The sequence below is a fragment of the Hylobates moloch genome, unplaced genomic scaffold (assembly GCF_009828535.3).
Source record: "Hylobates moloch isolate HMO894 unplaced genomic scaffold, HMol_V3 SCAFFOLD_3, whole genome shotgun sequence".
NCBI classification, from domain to species: Eukaryota; Metazoa; Chordata; class Mammalia; order Primates; family Hylobatidae; genus Hylobates; species Hylobates moloch.
Window position 1 is genome coordinate 17,515,603 of NW_026652278.1, and position 25,742 is coordinate 17,541,344.

At 37.7% G+C, this 25,742-nt stretch overlaps 1 protein-coding gene across 4 annotated transcripts in view; it reads right to left on the reverse strand.

Moving 5' to 3' along the window:
- Window positions 1–4,169: 4,169 nt before the first annotated feature.
- The window catches only part of ATRNL1 (attractin like 1), an 838,515-nt gene continuing 816,942 nt past the window's right edge, over window positions 4,170–25,742 (reverse strand). For all 4 annotated transcript variants that reach the window (XM_032176925.2, XM_032176917.2, XM_032176911.2 and 1 more), the window contains one exon: window positions 4,170–6,295. In XM_032176925.2, the coding sequence (XP_032032816.1) occupies window positions 6,174–6,295 (122 nt within the window). In that variant the 3' untranslated portion in view covers window positions 4,170–6,173. The remainder of the gene's footprint in view (window positions 6,296–25,742) is intronic.

The following is a 25,742-nucleotide window of genomic DNA, read 5'->3' on the forward strand; positions in this document are numbered from 1 at the left end:
TGATTCACTGAATTTAAACCTGGACCTTTTCATAGTAAAAGAAGAGAACATTTAACTATGATCTACTTATTTCAACAACAACAAAAACTCATCACAAAACCTACATGAGTTAGCATTTTAATCTCCGCTTACTCAGAAATTTAGATAACTGGCCCATGGCATTAAAAAAAAAAAAAAACAACTCGGCATTTGAGTTAAAATTCGAGTATTTCTTCACACAGGACCTGTTCTAAGAAAACTTATATGTCACTGGAAAGAACAAAATTTAAAATATCTTTGGGCAATAGAGGCTATAGAAACACAAAGAATTATAAAAGAATTTGCTTGGTAATGCTATTTTCCTAGGCAGATTTTCTAGAGTGAGACTTCCTGACTGTGCACACAGCCAGGCTAAAGAAACATGTTTAAACAACTATCTTCCCTGAGTGAAAATACCACTCAGGCCAGATACCACTTCTGCCAGAAATAACCAGGAAATACCACTTCTGCCAAAAACAACCAGAAAAGACCACTTCTGCCAAAAATAACCAGAAAATATCACTTCTTCCAAAAACAACAGGGGTTAAAGCTTTTGACGGTGAGAAGAATAAAGTGTTTCTGCAATGGTCTTTCAGGGGTTTGGTTTCTTGTTCAATTAAAACTACTCTGCACCCAATCCCTGAAGGGGGAGAAGGTTAGAATGGGGGTGGGGGTGGGGGGGTGTAGTTTACAGAAGCTCATTTAAAATTATACTGTTGTTTCATATTTGGAAAACAAAATAATACTAGCTGTTCTCATAGTAGGGCTGGAGAAAGTAAAGCTTGATACTATCTTGGCTGCCATGGCCAAGCCAGGTACCCTGATTCTAAACAAGCGAGGAAGCATGTATGAATCTGGAGCAGGAATTGTGTGTTTACCAAAAGGGTTATAGGTTGGAGCTGAAAGAACGCCTATCACTCACATCTGCCACTCACAGGTGATTTTAGGCCAGAGAAAAGTCAGTTTTAAGCTAAACTCTCCAAATCTCCTTATAGCCACTAGTCCACCATCAAAAATCTGAAAAGGAGAGTGTGCAAGGCTTACATGTTCACAGAGCAGCTGCTGCTGTCTGTGGCGAGAGGCCACCCAACAGCCCTACCTATTTTGGGCGCATCTTCATCCAGGACCCTCCAAAAGCTTCTCTTTCTTCTCTGATGTTCCTGGGAGACGGCAGCCAGGCTGGGCATGTTTCTCAAGGTTCGGTGGTCCTCTTCTTCCCAGCCCCTTCCTGGCCTGGCCTCTTGGAGGTGTGACGGGGAGGAGACCACCATTCCATCCCCTAGAGCACAGGCAGGGCCAGCCTCAGGGTTAGGCCTCAGGTCAGAGTTCCTGGCAAAGCCTTCTTGAGGCCCCGAGCCCAGGAGGTGTCCCAGGTGCTGGGCCCAGGTGCTGTGGGGGAGGGGCTGGAGAGAAGAGAGAAGTTTAGATCCTCCTTGTTTTCTCCTTCTCGGTGAGACCTTAGAGAAGCCTAGCAGAGCAGTGCCACTGAAAGAAGGCTGGGCCCCTGATGGCCACATAAGGGCCAAGCCCAGACTTGCCAGAGAACATGCAGGCTTTCCCCAGAAGACTCAGCTATGCCAGAGCTTCCCCGGTCTCAGATAGCTGACTTTTATTCTAAGTAAGAGCAATTTCTATGACACATGTCCTGTGGCGTAGACCCTCATTATAGCTAGATTCTTAGCTGCTGGGCCTTGTGAGTTTTGCCTTTAATTCTCAGGAACATTCCAAGTGCTCAGCACGCCCTTCACAGAGAACATACAGGAAAGGTCAATGCAAATCTGGTGAAGAGGAAAAGAGGGGGAAATGTATTTTGAATGTCAAAAATCAGTAACAAACTATATAATCACCTCTTCGATGGAGAGGGGCTTTTTCAAGTTCTCAGAGTGCTTTTTCCTGTGCGACCACGAAAGGATAAAACAAAAACAAAAACAAAACAAAACTGCATTTGGCAGTGGGGGTTGGAAGAGCCAATGTTTTTATTTCAATAAAGTCCTGATTAACAGCACATTATAACATAAAATGTTGGCTTTCTAAAGTGGGCTTGAACTTTTACACAATCTGTTTTGAATACTGGCATGCACACCTGTGTACATATATACTGATAGGAGCTCTGGTTCTAATTCTTAATTTCAAAAAATTTTGATAACACTAAAATGTTAAATGTACATTCTAACGAAATCACTGCTGTAACACCAACCAGATGGCTTGTATTCCTTGGAAAATTCTTTAAAGCATTTTGAATTAGAGCAATAACTTTGTTATTTAGAGAACTCCCTCTAATGGTCGATAAAGGCAGCACTTTGACCCAATGCAGTGTTTCCCTAATTTGCCTAATGGTAAGAAGCACTGAGGAGCTTATTAAGAGTACTGCTCTCCAGGGCCTACCCCAGTGTTTCTGAATCTAAATCTCTAGAGGTGAAAGTGGGAATCCGCCTGAACCCAAGCAATTCCTGTAATCAGGTAAGTTTCAAGCTCACCCTAGTATACTGCAAATGGGTTTTGAAACTCGACATTTAACAAGAGCATAGGTGGGTAGAATTAGTTCATTTGGTCAGTTTTCATTTTAAAATCTTTTTTAAATATAAGACACCTTTCAAATCATAGTTTTATGTTCACTGAGAAAAGATGTATCATGTATAACCACAAAATGTAAGCACTGACCCTGTCTTGCCTAATTTGTATGTGAAAGATGATAATTGATGCTCTTGTCTCAATGTCATCAGTCAGTAATTTTAAGAAATACTCTCCTAAAACTATGGATTTAAGAAGAGTTTAAGTCTTTATTGACTAAATGTCAAAGTCGTTTTGTAGAAATCCCTATATCTTAGAAACATAGGAACTTACAGGGAGTCTTTTTGAAAAACCTGATTGACCTTTACCTACGATGAAAAGATGGGTGAAAATTAATAGGTGGATTCATAAAACAACTGGTAGAAAAAGAGTGGCCTGGTGTCCCCACGGTTGTTAATACCAGCTACGCTGCATCAAGGTCCCACTGTGGGAGCTTTCTGTGTGTTACCATCTAGCCTCGCAATGCCTCGAAAGGTGGGCACCATTACCGCCCTTTACAGACGGAAGGCTGAGGCTTCAAAGGTGAAACTGACCCAGCACCACACACCTGAAAGCTGGGTCCAGTGCCCGTTTTCCAGCCTGTGTGCCAGTGTGCACCCTAAATGACCTTATACCATGAACTGCAGCCATACAGTCACCTCTATCTTACTGCAGCCGAAAGAAAATGAGATGTTGGGAAGTACAGCAAGGATCAATTACCTTTTTAAATATGAACTATTTGAAGTTTTCCTGTTGAACATAACACTATAGTATACGGCATCTCTGTGTATCGCTAAAATAATTTTTCATTTAAAAAATTATGAGAATCCTAATCCTCTTAAAATTTATTAGCTGAATCTGTAAGTATGTGCAAATTCTTTTCCAGTAGGAATTTTCTAGTTCAAATAGAATCCCCAGGTTAATTTTTAAAACCCCACTGTATTTAACCAATTTTTTTTTCATACTTGGCAGAATAAAACATCCTAAAATCTAAGGAATTTTTCAAAGTCATTCTAAACTGAAATGTTTAGAATTCCATTAAGGTTAGTTTTCAAGAGAATCAGCCATTTAACTGCGAAATTCTGGGAAAGTATCTGCATATTTGTGTGGTTTGATTTAAAAAAAAAATGAAAGCATCCAAATTTAAAGTGTCTGGAATGTAGGGGGAAAAACCAACAGATTCAAAGTGATTATCCTTGATCCTTGATGTCTTTTCAATCCACTTCACCTGAGGGCAAAGAATTTATTGCCAGTGAAAAGCTTTGATAAGTTGAGAATTAACTGCATAATCAGCCACAGAGTTAGCAATATGTGGCCCAGAAAGGTATAGCATGACTTTAACTTAACATGGTGTCTCATAATTCTCTACAATTTGAATTTTCAAATTTTAAGAACCCAGTGGGATTTGAGGTGAATAAAACTTGATAATTCTTCCACAGTAATACTATCTGCTTAGCCTCCCTAAAAATATAGCTTATATAGATTTTACATCTAAATCTGTATGTTTTTGTATTTTCACTGTTATGCTTTCTCTTGTGACAATTGTTAGAGAAATAAATTGGGCAATCACTTTTTAAAAAATGATTATATCTTTGTAATCATTAGTTTTATCAATTTATTTTTTCATGAGAGAAGTCAATATTTAGAGGGTCCAAAAGAAGCTAATAAAATTACTTGATTGTTTTTAGGAGATATTTACAAACTTAGCTCATTCCTTTACTGAGAGAGAAACTATCGTAGGGAAGTAGAAACAACCAGTGGCCTCCCCCTCCAAAAAAACCCCACAGAGCATAGATAAAATTACTAAAATTACTCTAAGAATTTGTCTTATTTTTAATGCATGGAAAATAGCAAAATTATCATGCCAACATGAGGAATATATACTATAATTCATAAATGCCTAATTATCAAAATAATGACATAGTCATGGTTAGATGCAACCTAGCAATCTTATACAAGATGCAACTACATATTGTATGATCATTCCTCTTATATATTACATTCAATCCTCATCAAATTAAGCTATGTATAAATGGCATTATGAAATAAACATTTAATATCACAATAGGGTCGTAGTCTGCTACTGTACAACCATGGCATGCAAGTAACTATGCATTAGCTGTAAACAGTAAAGTGTCATTACCTTCCAGAAATCCAAAGAATGTGAAAAGTACATATATAGTACTAAACATCAATTGTATTTAAATGACCTTCATATTTAACAAAGCTGTATCATATACAGCAGCTTTGGAGATTTCTGTCACCGTTATACATATCTTGTAGCCACCCTGAAGTTAGGAAACTGCAGTTCCAAACTATATCTGTTAATGCTACTGAGCTTTAGTGAACTGTGGTCAGTATTACGTTGTAAATGATTCTATGTTCTAATGTGAAGTATGTTTTATTTTTCCTTTCTGCCATAATTCAGAATTTTGAGTCACTAAGAGTATGCTGACTGTGGGCAACCATGGACATATTTTCTAAACCATAGACTTTTTCTCATGACATGGATGCGCTCGTGTTGGGAAGAAGACTCCTGTTGATGCTTGCCAGCCAGTGCTCTTCTCTACTTGTATTCTAGGTGGAACAGTTGGCAGGAAGGAACTCAGGCCGTCTTGAGAGATGTCGCCTCTAAAATACATTTTGTAACATTTGTAAAAGGTAGTTAAAATCTAGCAGCTAGGAGAGGAAGGGCAAAGAAAGATCCATTCTTATAAAAATGCAGATGGATCATTTGGGTCTGATCCAATGATTCTTAGGCAATTAAAAATTATCATACTGGAGCAGAAGCTTGTATGCTGTAAAAGAACCATTTCAGCTCTTTTCAGGTTGTGGCATTGGAGGCTGTTTTTGGAAGGAGGGGGACAACTGATCACTGGACAGGCTTTTCCATGCTCTATCAGCTCTGATAACGAGTTAGGCAGTTGGCATGGATGACACGAATGCCCTCTACACTGAGCATTCTAATAAACCTCCTGTGAAGTTGCACAGAATGAGTTGAACTCATTCTGGTCTGCATTCCAGTTAGGTGGAAAGCTGTCACATTCTCAGACTGAGTTTGGACGTGATATGGTCATGTGAAATATTTAAATACATTACCTACATCCTACTACATCAAAATCTTGCCTTCACATTTACAACGAGATAAAAGAGCATTTAAAGCCATTGCAATGCGTTCATTCCCTGTTCATATACAGGTGATTCAAGTTTGCTTATGAGGCAAAAACTGTACAATTCTCATCATTCAGGCATTAAAAAACGTCTTTCTTTAAAGTCTTGGGATATAAACAGTTGATTTATATGAATTACATATTTTTCATCTTCATTAAGAAACGATATACATCTTTTTCCAGAGTAATTTAATGTTAGCTATAATAAGCCTAAGAGAGTGGTAAAAACTGACTTTATCACCTGTGACCATCAATACTTTTATAAAACTCATGAACATTCTTTGGCCACCTGGGTCATTGTCCATTTGGAAGGGAACTGTACTCAGGCTCTGGATGATACAGAGATTTGCCTCCATAAAATCCGAGGCCATAGAACAGCTTTAGCAGAAGCCCGAAGTAAAACAGTACAGAATATATAGGAGCGGTTTCCATTTCTCAGACACAAGTTCCTTGACGTGTTGAAAGGTGTTTTCGATTCCGGACTCCAGAAGTCTTATCTTTACTATCTGAAGCTTTCTGTTGTGAAATATCTATTAGGGCACTGGCAATTGCAAGGCCTGGAAGAAAAGAGAAAAGCATTTAAATGCTTGCTTAGACGTTTCTGGGATGGCAACAGTGGTGGTGAAGGGCCCTGTTTTTTTATTGCTTTTCATTTAGTCATCACACGTTTGGCTGTTAATGGAAGTTTTCAAGTAGTTTGCCCTTTACCTAAAATGTTTCTTGACTTGGGCATGTGAACTTCACAAAGGAAGAAGAACAAAGATCTAAGAAAGTTAACTGGGCCGGGCGCGGTGGCTCACGCTTGTAATCCCAGCACTTTGGAAGGCCGAGGCGGGCGGATCACGAGGTCAAAAGATCGAGAACACGGTGAAACCCCGTCTCTACTAAAAAAATACAAAAAATTAGCCGGGCGTGGTGGCGGGCGCCTGTAGTCCCAGCTACTCGGAGAGGCTGAGGCAGGAGAATGGCGTGAACCTGGGAGGCGGAGCTTGCAGTGAGCCGAGATTGCGCCACTGCACTCCAGCCTGGGCGACAGAGCGAGACTCCGTCTCAAAAAAAAAAAAAAAAAAGAAAGTTAACTGACTCTGTCTTGGAACAATGAAATCAGTGTCTGACAAATTATCGCATTTAGTTGTGCATATGACCCTAAACCTTCCTCTCCATGTCTGAACACAAGTTTGCTGTGGAGGTACTAGAAATTTTAAATGTTACTTTTTTTTTCTTTTAGGAACAAAACTAGTCATGTTAAGATTTTTAAGAACATTTCAAGCAGTTTTAGGTTTACAGAAAAATTGAACCAATATTGACATAAAATTACCAACTAAAGTCCATAATTTACATTAGGGTTTACTCTTTCTGTTGCATAGTTCCGTTGGTTTTGACAAATGCATAATGCAGGGTATCCACCATTAAAGTATCGTACAAAATCGTTTCACTGCCCTAAAATACCCCTGCACTTCACCAATTTATCCCTCTCTTTCCCCAAGTCTCTGGCAACCACTGATCTTTCTTTAATGTCTCTGTAGTTTAGCCTTTTCCAGAATGTTGTATGGTTGGAATCACACAGTACGTAGCCTTTCAGACAGTCTCCTTTCACTTAGAAATATGTACTTAACGTACCTCCATCTCTTTATTTTTGGCTTGATAACTCATTTCCTTTTATTGCTGAATTATATTCCATTGTGCGGATGTGCCATGGTTTGTTTATGCATTCGCTACTGAAGGACATCTTGATTGTCCTTGCTTCCAATTTTTGGTAATTGTGAATAAAGCTGTTAAAAACATCTGTGTGCAGGTTTTTATGTGAACGTAACATTTCAATTCATAAGTACCTAGGAGCCTGATTGCTGGATAATATGGTAAGCTTATGTTTTAGTTTAGTAAAAAAAAAAAAAATGCCAAACTGTATTACACAGTGGCTGTGCCATTTTGTATTTCCACCAGCAATGAATGAGAGTTCTTGTTGCTTCACAACCTCACCAGCATTTGCTGTTGTCAGCGTTTTAGGTGTTAGCCATTCTAATAGGTGTGTGGCAGTATCTTACAGTTGTTTAAATTTCCAATTCTCTAATGACATATGATGCTGAGCACCTCTTGACATACTTCTTTGCCAAATGTATATCTTCTTTAGTGAGTGTCTGTTCAGATCTTTTGCCTTTTTTAATTGGGTTGTTTATTGTCTTACTGTTGAGTTTTAAGAGTTCTTTGAAGATTTTGGATATCAGTTCTTTATCAGATATGTGTTTTGTAAATATTTTTTTCCCAGTCTATGGCTTGTCTTTTCATTCTCATAAACTGTTTTAAAAATTACAAAAGCACTCCATGGATAGAGTTATGCTATGTACAAATGGACATGAAAGAAAGACCACTTGACATTTAGCTGACAAGTGTCTTAAGTATTAGAAAAGGACCTTGAGTATTATTGACCGAATGTGACCACAGATGCGGAGCTGTAGCTATCACAGGTAATTTAAGAAGCATATTGTTTAATTTTGTTGATCTGCTTTGTTACATTGTTTGTCCAATGATGGACAGGAACACTTGCTAAGATGCTCCAGGGATAGTAAAGATTTCATTAAGTTTATAGAAGCAATGGCTCAACCAGATAATTTGGCTTATCATAGCTACATATGAATCATTTTCATATCTGTTGAGTCCCATATAACTCTTGAGTAAAACCAAATGTATCAAATCACCACACTAAACCATGAGGCCAGATTGGCCTTGCTTAAGAAAAGGCCACAAAAGGACTTTTGGCTCATTTTCCTTTCTACAAGGTCTTGAAGACTTGACTTTGAATAGCAGACTTCTTCTCCACATGTTACTCTTAGAGGAAGATCATTTTCAGATCTTATCCTACGTAGAATATCATTATTTTATTCCTGTGGGTCAGTTAATTCTGGGTAAGCTTCACATATTTCCAGGCAGGAACAGAATTCAGAGATTTATGGACAGAAAGAAATGCCAATAAAGGGATGTGGGCACTGTAAGAGGAAAGCAAACTAGCCTAGTGCAGTGTTGCGGGACTCAAGGGAGGGCCGAGCCCAAGGAGTCTGTAAAAGGTGGCAAACGGGCCAGCAGGGTAAGGCCTGTGGCAAAGGCCATTAGACTTCCTCCAAGAAGATTCTGATGATCTTTGAGTCATTTCTGTATCTAACTGAGGATGGAAGCCTGAAAGTTAAGCAAGGAATGGAGTAACAGGAAGTACGGCCAGCAGACCTAAGTTCCATGTTTAAGATGTTTAGCAATGGGAAGAGATAAGTAAGCTTATCTACATAACATAATTAGCAGGGTCAGATGGAATTTATGTGGATGCATGGAATTATGAAAGTGCATTATTTAAAGGAAAAGGGAGCCTTGGATACATTTGAAAACAGAAGAGATTTGTGAAGAAGGAGAAATTTATGGTGTTAGCAAGGAAATAAATTACAAAATTATAATAAGCACTGGCTAAGCTGATAAATTCACAGATTTACCTTTTAAGGGTTGCTCTTAAGTAATTTGCTCTTTCAGGATATTAAATATCATCCTGAATGTTTTAGAGTTATTACAAGTTCAAAGTTTACATAAAAGCTGTTTTCTTGACCTTTGAAGAGCACATGGGAACTTCTGAAGAGTCCAACATAGATGTGTTTTTTTTTTTTTTTTTGAGACGGAGTCTCGCTCTGTCGCCCAGGCTGGAGTGCAGTGGCGCAATCTCGGCTCACTGCAAGCTCCGCCTCCCAGGTTCACGCCATTCTCCCGCCTCAGCCTCTCCGAGTAGCTGGGACTACAGGCACCCGCCACCACGCCCGGCTAATTTTTTGTATTTTTAGTAGAGACGGGGTTTCACCGTGGTCTCGATCTCCTGACCTCGTGATCCGCCTGCCTCGGCCTCCCAAAGTGCTGGGATTACAAGCGTGAGCCACCGCGCCCGGCCCAACATAGATGTTTTAAACACTTATTCTGCGGTAGTAAATAATTATTTCATTATTTGTTTAATTAATGGAGCTGAAGGACCTTGTTATTATTTTTAAAATTGCAGATTGTGGTGGTGCTAACTAAAAGTTCAGGCTGACTGTAAGTTTCCACTGATCTTCTGGCATACTTCTGTCATTATTTACAACTTCCTGCTGTTTTATTCCTGGCACCAACTAATCCAGAGACAGCCAAATATGACAAATAATATATGTCTCCTTTAATGTGGACAGAGACCACTTACACTAATTTCAATGATCACAACATCCAAATATGAAATCATGTTATTCATTAAACTACTGCATGATGTAGTCCAAAGAAGCTCTGAAAAAATAATACTTTCCATTTACATGTGAATGCAAATGTTTTCATTACAGAAGATACAGCATCAGGAGAGGAGTAAGCAGTTTGAGTTGCCAAAACAGGAAATTCTATGCTAATTCAAAACTGCCACCGTATCGCTGTATTTCATGAAGTCCAGAACCTAATTGAAGCAATGTCTCTCGTAACATATCCTGGGTTTACTAATGATTCTGAAACTTGGAAACACATTCAGTTGAAAATCATAAATATTTCAGTTCTTAATTTACAAATAAAATTGCAAATCATGCTTATTTTTAATTTGACAGCTTTTTGTCATTTCTTATGAAAATGTAACAATCAACCGCATTTTCAGATCTGCATAAATGGCAATGTGTATGTAGAAAGGCTTGCACTTCTCTAGGCAGAGATATTTACGTGTTCACCATGGTGCACTCACAGAGAACACTCAGGGCCATTTGCCCAAAGTCTCATCTGCCCATTTGATGGGCCAAACGACGTTTCATTTGGCTTAGGTCCTTTACTGGACTCCACCGCTTGTGGCCCATCATGAGTTATTCTTCTTTATGAACCTTGTAGTTTAATTATGAACAGGATAATAATCATAATAACTGCATTTATATGTGCGTGTGCCTTAAATATCAACTTATTACTACTTTTGCATCTCTTCATGTTAAATATAAGGTGAACCTTAAAAAAATCAGAAGTTGCTACATTCTCTTTCAACCTAGAAGAGAACCTAGATACAAGAATGAAAAAAAGAGACAAAGCCAACACTTATTGAATTCGATAGTGTGTATGGAAGACTCACTAAAAGAGAGAGAGAGGAGAGAGAGAGGGAGAAGAGAGAGAGAGTAATCTCTGTCATTGCCTTTCAGCACACTTTGTTATTGTAGGGAATCTAATTTTCTTAATTGATGAAAAGAAAAGCCAAGTCAATAGCTTTTTTAAAAAGACAGTATTACCTCCCCCAACCCCTAAATGTAGCAGTTATATTCTGGTAAGATACTGAACATGTAGATAACGCCCAGACTATGTATAAATAGAATTCTGACCCACAAGTTGTGGCAACCTGCTCAGGAAACTGAGCTATAATCTGCAATAACCAGCCCAGGAAGCCAGCCCACTATGTCAGACTTGTAAGAAGTCAGACTGCTATCTCTACTAATAACCTATGAAGTTAAACTGTAATCCCTGTCACGACTGGCCCCAAATGGCCAGGACTTGATTAATAAACAGCTTCCCTAATTTGTGTCCTCACTTCCAGCCAGAGGAAATCAAATATGTACCCCTAACCACAAAGGATGCCCCACTTCTAGTTAGCCTATCTACAGCTCCCACAAGCCAACAGCCTCTAATCAGGGCACACCTGAAGCTTCCCTTTTTTCACTATAAAGCTTTCCCACTCCTGCCTGTCTTTGAGTCTCCACCAAAACACAAGTGAAAATGGCTGACTCCCAGCCAGGCACGGTGGCTCACGCCTGTAATCCCAGCACTTTGGGAGGCCGAGGCGGGCGGATCGCAAGGTCAGGAGATCGAGACCATCCTGGCTAACACAGTGAAACCCCGTCTCTACTAAAAAATACAAAAAATTAGCCGGGCGTGGTGGCGGGTGCCTGTAGTCCCAGCTACGCGGGAGGCTGAGGCAGGAGAATGGTGTGAACCTGGGAGGCAGAGCTTGCAGTGAGCCGAGATCATGCCACTGCACTTCAGCCTGGGCGACAGAGCGAGACTCTGTCTCAAAAATAAAAAAAAAAAATAAAAAAATAAAGTGGCTGACTCCCTTGCTATAGCAAGCTCAGAATACACAGCTTTTGCTTATTTTCATTTGCTTGGTCTTGGTTTATTTTCACACTGGCAATGAAGACATAAGGGTCGTTTGCAATCTTTTCTGGGTTTTAGAAAAGGTATGTATCAATAAAAGAAAAGCAACCTAGAAATAGGTTCTTTGTGTTGCCATTTTTGGTGCACACTTTCTCTTGACTTTCCTGAGAATTTTTCCCAGTGAGAGGTCTTCTGGGGATGATCCCGCACTCCTTGTGCCGTAAGAGGAAGTGCTTCCTCCTAGTCGAATGCTGGGCCCATGCTGCACGCCGCTAGAGTTCCATTAAAATCAGGTCACTCCAGAAGATCATTTTTCAAAATGTCACACAAATCATCTGATGAAATTCACTTATTGTGTTCTCTAGGCCTAGCATAGTTCCTTGTTATCAAAGCAATACAATTAACTGGGGGAACAATTCATTATTTTAGACTGATGGTCTAAAGGAATTTCATTTACCATGTAAAGATGAAGCACAGATGCTGCAGGGCTAGCAGGATTTACATAAAAATATACCAGCAGATTCAATAAAAATGCTGGGGTTTCAATAGTTATTATAAACTTTACCTTTTTGTACTTTTAGTTCTTAAACACCAGACACTATGACATTTAGATTATTTAAATAGGAAGTATAAACCGCGTAGGAAGGAACATACCATCCTGTTTCCTGTTCAATTTTCCATGGTCTCTTGGTGTTTCAAACTGGTCCTTGCTAACAGAGAGCAGCCCCAGTGGCTGCTCTGGTTCACCTAGGGCAGGACAAGCCCTAAAGGAAGCAGGCTCCTTTGAGACCATAGGAAATTCCCTCCGAAAATGGGCATGACTCAGTGGTCCCTGGGTTGGACGCCAAGAGTTACCACAGCTATTTTTAAAGCTTATTTTTAATTGACAAATAACTGTGGATATTTATGTGACACAATGTGGTGTTATGACCGATGTATACATTGTGGAAAGATCCAATCAAGCTAATTAACATATCCATCACCTCTCCAACTTACCATCTTTTCTTGTGGTGAGAACGTTAAAAATCTGTTCTTTTAGTTGTTTTGAAATATATAATACATTATTAGTAACTGTGGTCACCATGTAGTGCAACAGATCATTAAAATTTATTCCTCCAGTCTAACTGAAACTTTGTACCCTTAGATCAACACCTTCCCTTTCCCCATCCCTCCTCCTTCCCCCAGCCTCTGGTAATCAGCTTCCTACTCTCAATTCCTGAGATCACCTTTTTTAGATTCTACATATAGGTGAAGTCATACAGTATTCGTCTTTCTGTGCCTGGCTTATTTCACTTAACATAATATGCTCCAGTTCCATTCATGTGTTGCAAATGACTGAATTTCCTTCTTTTTTAAGGCTGTATAATATTCCATTGTTTATAAAGACCACATTCTCTTTATTTATTTTTCCCTTTATCCATTGATGGACACATAGCTGCTTCTATATCTTGACTATTGTGAATAATGCTGAAATGAAGTGGGAGTACCCCACAGCTATTTTGTAAATAAGTAGAACATACGCCAAAATCAGACCTTCACCTGCAACTTTAGAAAAAAACAATATATGCCTTCTGAAATTTAAGAATTTTATTTCTCTTTAAACATGTGAAAACATGACCTGAAGAGACAGCAATGTAAATAACAGCTAAATAATTAAATGGTAAACATGTCTTTTTAAACCACTAAATTTGCAATGAAAACCACCAAGGAGAAACATCAGGAATTTAGTTATTGTTAGCAAAACTCTAGTTTTCCCTAATGGAAGTGAAATGGTAATAGTAGACTTCAGCAGTAACAATCTAATCATAAAATTACTGATGTGTGTTTTTTACAATTATGCAGAACAATTAATAAGTACAGTAATAAAATACTGCACATCAAATGAAATTGCCTTGGAAAGAACATTCCCGCTTTATATACAAACATAGCACTTCCATTTTACATTTGAACAAAAGCCTCAGAAAAGTCATTCATTTTGAAATGCTCTCCTCCGAAGTCTGTGTAAAAGCAAGCACCATTATATATTTTAATTTTCCAGGAAAACAGCTTCATTAGGCGTGAAAGGTTAATTGTAGGTTTAAGTGGAGTTCAGGGAACGGTGCCGGGTCTGTAGTGAATTGCACAGTCTGCTTCAGGACGACTGAATGTGTGCTATAAACTGTTTGCCCTGCCGAAATGTTTTACTACCTCATTTACTATCTGTCTTCTTTTACTGCTTGTATTTGTAGTTCTTCTAAACCTTTAATGGCTACAGTTTTATTTCACTGTAATCAGATTTAAATGGAAATACCATGCTGGAGTGTTTAAATGTTTTTCCTCTGATCGTATATAGCTACGTACTACTGATCAAAGTCTTGGCTATCCTTCACATGATTAAGAAAGTGACTTTGGGAAACTTTGATGTTACATAGACTCTAACTATCGTGCAGACTTAATTTAACATTCAGTGTGGCCACCCTCGCCAATATGCAACTAAGGCTGGATGCATAATTAGAAAATATGCATTTCCATTTTAATTTATCTGTTGGAAGGCCAGCACAAGTGAAGTCATTATTAGGCAAAACTCCAAAGGTTACATTGTTGAACAAAAATGGAAAAACTTCAAGTGCCAAAGACACTGGAATGACAAATGCACTAGTCATACTTGTCTGATCATTTGAAGAGATATTTCCCCTCACCTACTAAAAACCAGTGACAACTACAGATGCCAATGTTTAAGTGCAAATGATCATTGTATTCTGGTGATAAAATTTTGCCTGGCCTTTAACATATCATAATATTTTACAATTTCATTTAAAGACACACTGTTCAAGTTATAGAAAATGTTATCCTACTCTAGCACCACAGACACCTCATCCAACACTTTCAATAACATTGCTGAGCACTCCCTGACTTTGATACGAATTGTTCTCTCATTGGGTAGAATGTGCTGAGTAAATCACGACTGTCTCAAATCATTGTTTTTGATGCAAATCCTCACGGTTCTTGGCAAGTGATCTCATCAGTTCTATTTTTAATTACATACTCAAAAACCTTACTTGGTTTATTTAAAATATTTCGTTGCCATTGATTTCGGAGACACAAACACTTACCAGAATCAGACTTGCAGCTACCTTTCCAGATTGTTAAGCAAATTTAGAACTCAGATGGAAATTCCTTCTTTCTAAGCCAACTGGAGAAATATTTTCTAGTATTTTCTTCTTTCAATTAAAAAAAAAACCCAACAGTTCTGATACTTGACAATCCTTATAATAAACCCTAGTCATTCTTAATTTAAATGCTTACTGCTCATTGAAGAAACAGAACGATAGTATTGTAATAACGGCTGTATTTTATTTTTCATTTGGTAGAGACATTGTATTTCAGTATTTCTAGTGGAAAAATGTCATTGACTGCCTTAAGTGAGGTTATGTATGTGAAAGTGTTGTATAAACTATAATGTATTATATAAATTTAGTTAATAATTTCAATAATAATCTGTTACTACCAATAAGAAATCACAGTCAAACTATAAATGCTCAGAAAACTCCAAAGCCTTGAGAATTAAAAAATCATTTGAGAAGCAAATAACTTCACTCAACAAGTGTTTCTTGAGCACCTACTATATGCCAGAGCACTGCTTTAGTCCCCAAGGATTTAGCAGTGAACAAAACTGATGATATATGAAAGATTCTGTACCTCACGGAGTTTACGTTTTAGTGGATCTAGCACATGGATTCTTTTGACCAAGTCATCGTGAGGATTAAATGTAAAGGGCTTAAAAAACGCCTGGTATATAAGAGTTCAAAAATGTCAGTCTTCAGCATCATCACCGTCATCCTCATTAACATCAAGTGAGAAGCTTGAAGTCAAATAGGAAATAGTAGACAAAACTCTGGGCACGCAAAGATTTTGCCTGTATCTGTAAAAGCATTCATTCATGCAAAAATCAGTATGTCTACCATGGGTTGATACGCCGTGTAAGGAAAAAATTATTAGAAAGATAGATTCAAAGACAAACAGACAATGTCAATTTAGAGCAACATCATCAGTGACGTGATTCTGTGTGCAGTCCTCAGAGCAGAATTTATGTGATGCCTGGGATGATGAAATTGAGAATTTGCTCATGAGGAAATACATGACTTACATGTGTTGTCCACTCATTAGGAAATGCAAAAATAACCGAAAGTGATAATGGCAAAATAGAGGAATGACAACATTCAACAGAGAAAGCATTGTTTATACTAATATTGCCTGTGTCATTGGAAATACCACTAATAATTGACTTTTATCATTTTCAGAGTTACAAAATGCTTTTACATTCATTATCTAGGTTGTTTCTCAAAACTATTCTGTTGAAGCGGGTCAGGAAGCTATTTTTGTCCTGATGTCACAGATGGCCAAAATGAGGCACGGAGCGGTTAAATGACTAGTTTATGCCCATACAGCTGGTGACAGTGGTGGCACCTGAACCCACGACTCCAGACCCCTTGGCCTGCACTCTGCTCATTTGCAGCCAGAAGAAGGAAGCCGCTACTTTGGTGCAAATGTCTCCCACATGATCGTGAACCAGAAGAAAAAGAAAAACAAAACTTAGTAGAGATGTGAAATCAGCTATGATCATAAATATTGAGTAATTGCTGATAGTAATAAAAACAAAAATGATAATAATACAAAAACCATGACTGATTCTGTTAACATCAACTGAATGCTTGCAATAAGCCAGGCATTACCCTCAGCTCTATATATGCATTATTTTATCAGGATATGTAGTTAGGAGTGGATGACAATACAGGTTAAATTGAGAAACATGTATTGAGGGCATATTGCAGGCAGTGTTGTAGCTGGCTGTTCTCAAAGAACATCAAACTAGGGCAAAGATTCAAGAGCCCCTAGATTTGCTAACAATTGTGCAGAGACCAACTCTATGAAGTAGGCAGAAGCCATGAGGAAAAGAAAGATAGAGGTGTGATCTCTAAGGGGAATGTGGAGGTTGAAGATTCCCAAGAGAGATGATCTCTGAACTGAGATTTGAATGATGAAGAGGAAGAAGTACACTGGCAGGAGGGGTGTGGTGTGTTCTGGATACTGGAAACTACAAAATCAGCAGCATGGAGGGAAGGAATATTTGAGAAACTTCAGGACATACATTGTAAATGGAACAGTGGGAGAATGGTAAGAGAGAATACAGGAGGTCAGCAGCAAAGGGTCCACAAAGTGGCCTTAGGTGTTACACTAGGACTTTGATTTTTAATCTGCAAGGCAGAAAGAGCCATGGAAGGATTTTAAGCAGTAGAGAGGCATAATCAGGTATTTATTTCAAAGAGACACCTCTAGTGTAGCATGGAGGACAGACTGGAGTAGAGGGTGAGGCTACTATTATTGAAACCAGATAAGAATATGGCAATAAGGAAAGATAAACAGGATGGACAGGATAGATATTTAGGAGAGACAACTATGGGAGATAAAATAGGGCACTCTTGAGTACCTGGGTGCAATATAATTGGTATTCACAAGCACACGATGAAACAGGAATGGCCAGGGTGTGTGGGAAAGCAGTGGGTCATTTGTCTGGCTTCAGACATACTGAATTTGGTGACCTGCAGGTCATTATAGTGGACCTGTCTACTTGGATATGCAGGTGTGAAGCTTAGGAATAAAGTCTATGCCAGAGATGTAGAATTGGGAGTAATTAGCATAGATGGAATCTGAAGATTTTATAATTATATAGGTGGGGAATGCTAGCTGTTGCAATAGTCAAAGCCTGAAATCTCAAGGGTTTAACAAAATCAAAGTTTGTTTCTCATGATGTAAAGTGTTCCTGATTGGTGGCAGGCTGTCTGGAAGGGGATGGAGAGGAACACAGCTTAGTTCTGGTCTGTGGCATTATTTAGGGCCTCAGACCCATGACGCTTCTGTCATCTTCAATCCAGGGCATCCACCGTTGCCTTGAGCATTGGCATCTAGATGGTAGGCAGAAGATGAGCAGGTGGGAAAGGTACCTGCATTCTAAAACACTTTGTTCCCATGCCATTAGCAAGTACTGCTGCCGGGCAACACCTCTCCACTACTCAGTTGGGGCAGGGGTGTGTGTGCAAATGTTGGGTGGAAAACTAGCACTCTGCCATTAGAGTGGATGAGGCTTCCCTGGTAGAAAGAATAGTGTAAGAAACCCAGAGGAGGGCTGACGGTGGAGAACACAGGAAAACGAACAGAGGTAGGAGAAACCAGGAATGAGATTGTCCACGGGCTCTGTAACACTGGTCAGTAGCTAGTTATAACCTGTGGATCCTGTTTCTGTTTGCAGCAAAAGTCCCAAAATTCCATGGCAACTGTAAGCCAGCTGAGTTTGTGGCTTCCAAGCTGTTCTTGACTTGAAATTCAGCATGTCTCTTGAGAAATTTCTCTTGGAAAGCAGTTGGAGTAGGTGGCTGCTAATGTCACTTCTGGTTCTATGAATTCATGACTGCAGCTGCCTTTCTTCATCAGGCCATGGGCAGGGACCTGGACATCCCTGCTGGCTTCCCCTCCATGTGTGCTTGCGGGCGGCAGCAGAGTGGGCTGCCACAGCATCGCTGTGAAGTCAGAGGACTGGATGGGCTCAAGGACTCCCTTGCTAGAAATGTGCATTTGGTTTTGTTAGTTAACAACTTGAGAAGGACTGGACATGATTCTACAAGAGTGAGAACTGCACTGGTAGTACCAGCTATGGTTTGTATTTATGGTTAGGTGTGGTTTCTATGATGCCAAAAACACTAGTGGAGAAGCTGACTGTAAGTTTCACATTACAAGAGTAAAGAGACTGGGCAATGCCAAACACCTGGCTGGGACTTGATCTTGTGTCTAGCAATCTCTGAACAGCCTGGTTGGTTGTTTGTTTTAAAATTTACTTTTCTAATTGGAAGTCCCACCATAAGCATAACTCAGTTCCTGAAGGAATTGCTTGCCAAAGGGAAGAATCTGTTCACCTTTCACATGAGTTCTGATCTCTGCCAAGGGATCTGTGCAAAGTTAGAGCTAACAGGAATGTGTTTTTATTTGTTTTTTAAAGCTCAGATACCTGTTTACAAGAAATCATATGACAGTTTTAAGTCAAGACTAAAGTGCTGGGTAGTGATGCACATAATAATTTTCCATAGTATTTATATGAGGATATAGGAAAGTATAGGAGACAGATACAAGGCTTATAATATTACATAGCACAGATATACCACAATGAATATTAAAAGACAAGGTATCAACTAGAACAAAATGAATTTTAGTATTTTTCAAAGTGATATTTCTGCTCTCTAAGTTCCTAGCAGTCAATATTTTTAAAAGTTTGGAATTAAAATAAATAGAAAATATACAATGATCTCTGCAAAGTCAAAATATTGTTTTAACAAACTCCATTGGTAGAACAAATTTATGACTTCCATATAAAACTAGATCATGGCAAAATGGGAGAAAAAAACTAGAAAAAATTATGCAAACACTCACTTCTAGCCATTTAGATAAAATGGAAGGGAAAATGCTGTAGAGAATCATGATTTTTTTCTATTAATATTATTATAAATTGCTTAGACCTTACTGAAAGTTATTACAGATAATGTAATGGCCAAAGGCATTTTAACGAAAACAGGTATGTCTGTAACCAAATTTATCCTTGATAAATCTCCTTTGCTGAAGGAAAAAGCAGTAGAGTTGGACAGTACATTTCTCAAAACAGACTTGAAACCTTTCCTCTGATGTTTGCTAAGTGATCCAGGACCCTGATAGTACACATTCTCTCCAGTAATTCAAATCAGGGACTTTTGGAAAGTCGTTTGATTAAATGACCCCCTTTAATCTAACAGAGGATTCTCTGAAGCAATTTTGAGGATCTGACTGAGTATATCCCGTAAATGCTGGCCCTTTTGAGTGAAAAAAGTATCATGGTGCCCCATTTTGCCTTTGGGAGCAATCAAAGTGGCCTCTGAGCTACTGTAGATTGAGAAGTGTCAGAAAGAGTCAGCACTAGTGGGGACCTTTCAAACTCCACAGCCAGGTAAATCAGAGAGAGAACAGACTTCACAGTGATCTGGAATTTTCTGATGTTATATCCAGGGAGGTAAACACTGCCCTGCATCCGCTCCATGCTACTTTTCAGACACAAAGAGAATTCTCATAGATTGGTTCCACAAACCCTGCCGACATGTTTCCTAGATCATTTGACATGTGTATCTCCAGAAGGGGACCCTTGTTAACCATAGGTTCTTCATAGGATGGCAACGTGATGGGTTAAGGGATGGATGGAGATAGAAACTATTAGCACATGTCATTACAGAACGTCGTTTGTGGGGAGAGATGGAAAACTCTGTTCTCTTCATTAGGCATATTCACTTTGGATGCTGTCTACCTACTTTCAGTAAGCGCCTTAGCTGGCATGAAGATGAAAAAAACTTGCTTTCAGGTCAATAAAGGGAATCTCTTATGATCAATGGCTGATTAAAGCAAGATCTTCTGAGCAGTAGGCTCTGGGCTGTGTTCTGTAAAGAGTTTTCAAATTAATCTTCCTCTGAGGTCTGGGCAAGGGGCCAGTTCACCATCCAGCTGTCTCTGACTTTCAGCCCAATGGTACATGAGTTCCCATAATTAGAGTAATCATTTTATTTTTAAATAAAGAAAAAAAACTTACAATATCATTATACTTTAGAGGCATTAAATCTAAGAAAGTGCAGTGCAGCAGAAGTATGGTACTATCAGGTTTCCAAAAGTATAATTTAATCAGATTTAGTTTCATTTTCTCTTAATCCCAAATCCTAAATTAAATTACTTAATTTAGTAATTTGGGATTACTAAAATTGGAGAAATGAAGATTACAATTTTTATTTGCAAAGATATTTATCATTTGCCCTAAAGCAATGTAAAAGCAAATCTTGAAAAGACAAATATATGGCTTATAATCAACCTGGATGTTCACCCCTCCCCGCTCCCTTAGTAAAAGGCTGTAAGACTATGTTTTTAAAGCATTTGACAAACTGGGATCCTAATTATCAGAATAAAAGCAAATCCTCTATGAATAACTGCATATTTTGATTAATTATATTTTGTCCCTATTTCACTTTCAGGAGTTGGAAATAGCAGACAGTTGTTTTTCTTTCTTTGTTCAAGTGCTAACTGAGAGAAGACGATGGAGAAGTAAAAATACTGACCCTGTGCCAGTGAGCCACAGTGCCAAAGGGCTACCCATTATTTCTAGAGAGTTAGAATAATCTGCAAAGACGGAAAGTCAGTGTACAAAAACACATTAACTCATAATGCTCATGCCCAGCCATTTACCATCCACCAGTATCACTCTTAGTTGCATATTTAATGTAGTCTTTGTATGAGATTTTAAAAAATGTTATCTTTAAAAATGTTGAGTGAGATGCTTGAGATAAAATGTGGCTATTATCTTTGTGCAGAATCACTTACGTGATCAAAATTGACCCAGTGGAATATTTTAGCTAAGCCAATTATACCCCAAATTTGATTTTCATTCAAATAAAATCAATAGTTGACTAGTAGGTGGCTGAATTGCCTGGCTGCTGGACTGAACTGTTGTTCAGATCAGTATTGGTTATGATGCCCTTCATGGGATGTATGACTAGTTCTGAAGCTTAGGTATGGCTAGTTCTGGAGTTTAGGGGATGTATGACACGTTCTGAGGCTTATGACCTGACCTGAAGAGGTTTACACTTCAACTCTGAGCATGGCCTCTACTCAGATGTGCAATCAAACATGACAGAAGCAACTTCTGGGGAAGGAAAAAAAAACAGATAAATCTCTAGAATGACTGTGGTTAAAAACACATTGTTTAGTAATTTTAACTAATTTGGGAAAAGGCCTGCTGAGAAGAAATAAACAAGGCATACAATGTCACGTTAAAATAATGTTAAAATACAAAGCACTGGCATTAAAGTGTGAATTGGGCGTAGCTTATCAACCATAGCTACAGCCCCAGAGTTCAAGTTCAGAGGAATTATTTCCTAAACTTCCTAGAATGTCAATATTTTAATATGTAAGCATCTATACCACATTCTTTGGAAAGATTTTAGGAACTGCACCATCAAATTTCAAATGGTGCTTCTTTCACAGGTTGCTTAACCTTCCTCAAACATTTAGATTGGATCAGTATTTGAAAAGTAAGGTGAACTTAGAAAAAAACATTTTTATATAGGAAAGCAATCTGTTCAACTTCCCATCTTTAACATATTGACATATGTTTTGTTCTAGTATTACTCAAAATTAGCTTTGAGATAAAGGTTCATATTAATTATCCCATAATGTAGCCTAATCACTGCTGACATTTTGAAAGAAGACGTTAAGGCAGCCAAGACAAAAACTAAAAAGTGGGTGCAAAAATATTACACATGTTCCTCACAAAAATTATAATGGTCCTCCGTGAAGTTATTTTTTCTTAAAGTAAAATCTGAAAGTGATCATGTCTGGAGGATGGATAAACTCATTGGACCCTCTGGCCTACTCAAGCCTTGGGTTCCTTCATACCCGGCATGTCTCTGGTTTGTAGGCAGATAAGCCAAAAACATTTTGGATATGTTTCAGTTTAAATTTTATTGTTTTGTCCATTTTTATGACTTTTAATATGACATAAGATAGAATGAGTCAAAGGATTTATGCTTTAGTTTTCTCTTTTTCAACTAAAATGATTAGACCCAGAATTAAGTGAACATTAACTCCCATCAGGCATTACCTTTAGAATTTGGTGAACCTTGCAAATTTTGATGTTAAAAATGAGAAGTGTTTATTATTACACAAATTCCTAAATACCAGTAAGAAATAACTGTAATCAAACATAGCATCTATAAATTTTTCCTTTTTAAAAACATAAATTAGCCCCTACAGTTTATTTAGTCAATATAAAAAGTTGAAATTTCCTCTTGTTGAAATGAGTAAAAATGCAATTATGATGCAAAAATCAAAATAAAACACAGATTTTGATTCTCTCATGTTTTTCAGGATCAGTATTCAAAATGGGCTTTGTCAATAGTTAACACTAAAGAAGAACATAAGGATTCAGTGAGTTTGAAAATAACTTTGTTTTGGACAATCACATTGAAGTGAATTTAAATAATCTTAAAAGTATGAGAGAATCAAGTTTAAAGGACGTGTTTCCAAAATCATTCTTAAAATCTTATTCCCAGTAATAAAGGTGCTTTTCACACCCACAAACACAAACACGTACATGAAACACTGATTAAGTCCTATGAACCAAGAAGTTGAAAAATATTTTATCATATGTATACTGGTACTCTTTGTATTATCAATAAGAACAGAAGCAAAATACTTCTCTATTTTAAAAAAAATCTGTTTTACTTCTGGTTTTGATCAGAATATTCAAACAGGAAAAAGATAAGAAAGTGATCACCAAAAACAACCTGGGACCCTTGGTTTGAGATAATTAACTAAGCAATAGACAATTCTTCTCTCCAGGGAATGCATAGAAACAGACATTTATTCAGGAACTTTTCAGACTTTCATACAAGGTAATTAATACAAGCTTCACTATAGACAATTACATTTTAATGACTTTCTGTTCAAATTACATGAATTTTATGTAAGGAAAAGCTTATGAAGTCTAAGATTTTCTTTCCACCCAAGTTATTAAAATTTGTTTGAATATAGTTCCTTTCATTAACATTAAATCAGTGAGCTTTAATTTATAAAAAAAGGATTGCTAAGTTTTACCACAATAGTTTGCACAGCTTTAATTTGCATTCATGAAAAAACACAATAAATTAATTTGCTACTTGGAACAAATTTGACAAATGCATTAATCATAAAGAAACCAAATTCAGTTTTCTTTACTCTTTCTCACAAAGATAGATGTAAGATACGAGACTACTGATTTAGCATTCTTTAAGCAAAATGAGATGTAATGATAATAATGAGGATAGTCATAGAACTAGAGAATTGGAGAGCTGGAAGGAGGCTTAGAAATTTCCTGGTTTAACAAATGGGAAAAGAACAATTCAGTCTCCCAAACAGTCCATAGAGCCGAATTCTGAAGAGGGATTATTTTCATTTTCTCCATTGGAAACCACCACAAAAGTTAGACTTTTTCAAGTACTGACTAGTTTGGCTTTGAAATTACTTTGGTTCTTCCTGAACCATACTATTTCTTGTCCCTGAAGTTTTGAGAGTACAGTTTGAGCTCAGAGATTATGCTAAGTCATAACATGAAAATTTAGGTTTTTTAACAAATAGCATGAAAACAGCACTAAAACGATTCCCAACACCTACGCTGTGCACTGATTCTCTTGACAAGTCAATAAAATATTGTCAAACACATTTACAAGTTTGTATCTCTGTGAAAAGGTTTGGATAAAGAAGCATTTAACAGCAGTATACTGTATTGCAAATATTTCTCTTATTTGCTAGTTGTCATTTCATGCTTATTTTTTAAGCTTCGAACTTTTGCTTTTATATATAGTTGAAGCTAAAGATCATCTTAATGTTTATATGGTGTTTGGAAAGGACTTCCCTACTCTTAGATCATAGCAAGATTCTCCCATGTTATCTTCTAATGCTTTTTTTTAAATTTAATTTTTTGGTATTATTAAGAAAATTCAAAGGAAGTTACTGAAAGCAACAGTAATCACAGTATTCTTAGCAAAGGTTCAAACATTATTAATCATTTTTGAATGAAATAGAATTCTACCAGTTTTCAAAGGGAATGCTTCCAGGTTTTGCCCATTCAATATGACATTGGCTGTGGATTTGTCATAAATAGCTCTTATGGTTTTGAGACATGTTCCATCAATACCTGAGAACTTTTAACATGAAGGGATGTTGAATTTTATCAAAGGCCTTTTCTGCATCTATTGAGATAATCATGTGGTTTTTGTCTTTAGTTCTGTTTATGTGATGGATTATATCTATTGATTTGTGTATGTTGAACCAGCTTGCATCCCAGGGATGAAGCTGACTTGATCGTGGTGGATACATTTTTTGATGTGCTGCTGGATTCGGTTTGCCAGTATTTTATTGAGGAATTTTGCCTCGATGTTCATCAGTGATATTGGCCTAAAGTTTTCTTTTTTTGTTGTGTCTCTGCTTGACTTTGGTATCAGGCTGATGCTGGCTTCATAAAATGAGTTAGTCCCTCCTTTTCAATTGTTTGGAATAGTTTCAGAAGGAATGGTACTGGCTCCTCTTTGTACCTCTGGTAGAATTTGGCTGTGAATCCTTCTGGTCCTAGGCTTTTTTTTTTTGGTTGGTAGGCTATTAATTACTGCCTCAATTTCAGAACTTGTTATTGGTCTATTCAGGGATTCAACTTCTTCCTGGTTTAGTCTTGGGAAGGTGTATGTGTCTAGGAATTTATCCGTTTCTTCTAGATTTTCTAGTTTATTTGCATAGAGGTGTTTATAGTATTCTCTGATGGTAGTTTGTATGTCTGTGAGGTCAGTGGTGATATTCCCTTTATCATTTTTACTATGTCTATTTGATTCTTCTCTCTTTTCTTGTTTATTAGTTTAGTTATGGTCTATTTTGTTAATTTCTTCAAAAAACCAGCTTCTGGATTCATTGATTTTTGGAGGGTTTTTTGTGTCTCATCTCCTTCAATTCTGCTCTGATCTTAGTTATGTCTTGTCTTCTGCTAGCTTTTGGATTAGTTTGCTCTTGCCTCTGTAACTCTTTTAATTGTGATGTTAGGGTGTCGATTTGAGATCTTTCTAGCTTTCTGATGTGGGCATTTAGTGCCATAAATTTCCCTGTTAACACTGCTTTATAGCTGTGTGTCTCAGAGATTCTGGTATGATGTCTCTTTGTTCTCACTGGTTTCAAAGAACTTCTTGATTTCTCCCTCAATTTCATTATTTACCCAGCAGTCATTCAGGAGCAGGTTGTTCAGTTTCCATGTAGTTGTGCAGTTTTGAGTGGGTTTCTTAATCCTGA